The sequence below is a fragment of the Prunus persica genome, chromosome G2 (assembly GCF_000346465.2).
Source record: "Prunus persica cultivar Lovell chromosome G2, Prunus_persica_NCBIv2, whole genome shotgun sequence".
Classification (NCBI taxonomy): Eukaryota; Viridiplantae; Streptophyta; class Magnoliopsida; order Rosales; family Rosaceae; genus Prunus; species Prunus persica.
In genome coordinates this window covers 5816782-5820515 of record NC_034010.1, presented here as the reverse complement: position 1 = coordinate 5820515, position 3734 = coordinate 5816782, and the positions used below count along the sequence as shown (strand labels likewise).

At 34.1% G+C, this 3734-nt stretch overlaps 1 protein-coding gene across 1 annotated transcript; it reads left to right on the top strand.

Moving 5' to 3' along the window:
• LOC109947241 (protein FAR1-RELATED SEQUENCE 5-like) lies at nucleotides 1183-2699 on the top strand. The gene is made up of 2 exons (XM_020557162.1): nucleotides 1183-1957; nucleotides 2017-2699. The coding sequence occupies exons 1-2, from the start codon at nucleotides 1183-1185 to the stop codon at nucleotides 2697-2699; spliced, it is 1458 nt and encodes a 485-aa protein (XP_020412751.1).

Sequence of the window (3734 nt, the reverse complement as noted above, 5' to 3'; positions counted from 1 at the left end):
TTTCTGAACAAGTAAAACCCAAGTTTTGAAGAATTTGCAGTACTCTTCTTCAACTCCAATTGCGATGGTAAGTCAAACACAGCAAAATCACTTCTCTTTGTTTCTTTGTTTCATTGATTTTGCTTGTAATGTTTTCCAATTTCTTGTAATCATTATTATTTTTTGTTCTCTTTTGTATTTATATTTCATTTGAAAAATTGATTTTTACAGTTTTTATTTTATTTGCATACATAAATATTCTTTCTTGCGTTTAACCCCTTACTACTTTGGGTTTTATTATGATGCCTTTAGTATATTGGCTTTAAGCTTTGTTGAATCAATAATTAATAAATAATGAAAATAACAACATGTTAATATAATGGTGATCTTTATGGGTCTTGCATACATACAATAAAAACAAGTTCTCTAAAAATATCTTCGGTTTGTCCTGCCTCAATTTATTTTATGGCTTTTTAATAATTGATAATCTGCTACAGGTTGACACGAGTTTGCATCTTAATTTTCCATATGTGCTCTTATGGAAAAGTTTAATTGAATCAACATGGAGGAGACATTAAACGGAAAGCAAAAAACAAAAGGATCAATTTTGCTCCATAACATAGGGGAGTTACATTCAAATTATTGGATTTGTTGCTGGTAAGTTGTTTTTTTTTAAATCATTATAAATGTCTTTGTTTTCAACTGATGATGGTACAAGATTTAAATTGCTTTCATAATTATTTTGTTTTGTTTTAGCTATTTCTGAAATGTTTGATTCAAATGTTATCTAAGGTATTAATAACCTGTGTGAGTAAAGTGGTTGGAGACTCAGAGGAGAATGATGATTGTGTAATCGCTTATGAAATGATTTACATACCTGAAGTCAGAAATGAGAAAAGACCCAAAGTTGGGATGAAGTTCGATTCACTTGATTTCGTTTATGATTTCTACAATAGATATGCTTTATTGGCTGGCTTTAGTATTCGACGCCATTCCAGCGGGAGGGAAAAATACAATAAAGAAATTCTAAGAAAAGAATTTGTATGTTGCAAACAAGGTGTGTTTAAAAAAGAAGAGCCTAGGGCGGTAAAAAGACATCGAGGGATAAGTAGATGTGGTTGCAAGGCTAGGGTTGTTGTTTTGAAGGTTTCTGGGTGCAAGCAGTATGATATCTCTCTCGTTGTAGAGGGACGCAATCATACAATGACACCCCCAGAAAGAGTGCATTTTATGAGATCACATCGTCATATTTCAGAACCTGCAATGCTACTCACAAAACAACTTGGTTCAGCTTATATACCTACTCATAAAAAGATAAGTATTTTGGAGGTGCAATCTGGAGGAATGGAGAAAATTGGTTTTACCAAAAAGGATATTTACAATTTTGAATATTATGAGAGTAGCCTGATGAAGAACCATGATGTTGAACTGGTGACTGAGTATTTTTTAGCTGAACAGAAAAACAATAGATCATTTTATTTCAAGATTGAGGGAGATTCCAATGACAGGCTTACTCGATGTTTTTGGGCAGATGCAACTTCTAGACGAGGATATGGGTTTTATGGAGATGTTGTCGTGCTCGATACCACATTCAACACGAATCGATATGGTTTGCCATTTGCACCAATATTGGGGGTTAATAACCATGGTCAGACAATTGTTTTAGCTTGTGCGTTTTTAAGTAAGGAAACGACTGAGTCCTTTATTTGGATGTTTGAGGAGTTTAAGAAAGCCATGTCAGGTGGTGAGCCAAAAATGATAATTACAGATCAAGATGCAGATATGGCTAGAGCGATTTTTGAAGTATTCCCCACTACATTTCATCGACTTTGCATATGGCACATCACAACCAAGTTCTCTGATAAACTACCACGGACTGCTTATGAGGAATATTGGAAAGAGTTTAAAGAAACCATCTGGGAGATTGACAATATAGATGAATTTGAAGAAAAGTGGCATGCAATCGTTACAAAATCAGGTTTGATTGACCATCCATGCTGAGTTAATTTTTTTATTTGTGAAAATCATGGGTTCCAGCCTATGTAAAACATATTTTTGCTGCTGGAATGTCAAGCAGTCAAAGAGCAGAAGGCTCTCATCAACGTCAAAAAGAGTTACTTGTTGATCACATTGATGCATATGAAAAGCCTCAATGTGCTCTATTGATGACAATGGATAAACAAATGGCTAAAATATACACAAAGGCAATGTTCCAAAAGTTTGAACAGGAGCTAATGCAAAGTTTACCGTGTTTTATGGAACTGAAAATGGATGACGCTTCCCAAGCTATCTATAAAGTGAGTGAAAGGGAAATGGGGAAAACAAGAGTCACAGAAGTTGTATATGATAAATATTCCGATCAATGGTCGTGTAGCTGTAAAGGATTTGAATTTATTGGAATTCTTTGTTGCCATGCGCTGACATTGTTAAAAAGGGAGCAAATTGAATATCTGCCCAATAAATACATTTTGAATAGATGGAAGAAAACTGCAAAATCTGGACTTGTGTCAGATTCAAATGGCAATGAAATTAAAGATTGTGAGAACAATTCTCTCCTAATAAAGCGAAGTAGAATGTCCAGACTTGCTTCAGATGTAATTGAGCATGCCTTAATGTCCGAAGAAGGTTGTGAGCTATTGTCAAATAATCTAAACGATACACAGGTGACGTTGAAGTTATTGAATGATGGGGTTGGTCCTAGCGAAGTTGGAGGAGTGTAATATTATGCTTGGTGTTTATGCAGGACATCCCCGTCAAACAATGAAGAATCAACTCCAATCAATCTTAGTGACCCCTTATTCGATGAATTTGATAGCATGCATGGACCTACCAAGTGATTTATGTTTTTACTATACGAAGCTCATTTGCCGTCAATATTGGTGAGCATTTTGAAATATGATTCAATATGAAGAAATCTTATTATTTTGTGTTGTTTCGTTTTGTATCAGCTTTTGTGTTTTTTTTCTTGATTGGTTTTGGTTTTCTTTGAAGTTTTTTTGTTTCTCGACTGGTGGTGTTAATTTTTTGGAGCCTTTCTTTCTTGCTTTCTTTTGCCTTTGTATTTTTCTAATGTTAAGTGTTTTAGGATTTTTCTTTCTTTCAACTAATCTCCCTCTTGAGATATTTGACAATTCTTTTTTATGACAGTTGGACCTAGATTTTTGGCTTTTGGAAGATTGTTGTCATTGAGAACCTTCATCAATTTGGCTTTTTTTTTATGACAGTTGGACCTATCAACTCTTAATTTTGACAATGCGCATGAAAGGTTGTCACATCCTTTTTTGAGAAAAGACACTATATACATTCGGTGTATTTTGCGTGTATATTGTTCGTCTATTGCTTGTTATTGCTACAAGCTTATTAATTGTGTATTGATTGTTCATTGTCTTTGTATAGCCATATATTGCCTTTTATGATAATATGGGGACAATACAAGACAATTGAGGGCAATGCAGTGGCAATATAAAGGCAATTAGGGGCAATGCAATGGCAAAATGAAGGCAATTGGAGGCTATATAGTGCCAATACTAGGGCAATAGGAGGCTATGCATTGGCAATACAAAAACTCCAATAGTCCACGATTTTGGTGCACGATTTTGTAAACATTACTATCTGAAGGATACATGAAATTTTATGATAAGGTTATGGGATTATTTCGTACTAGTTATATGTTGTTGTTTGTATTTGTTCTTCTGCTACTTTTGCTATCTTTCTTGATATTATATATTTGTGGAATCCCTCAAAGTAAACATATA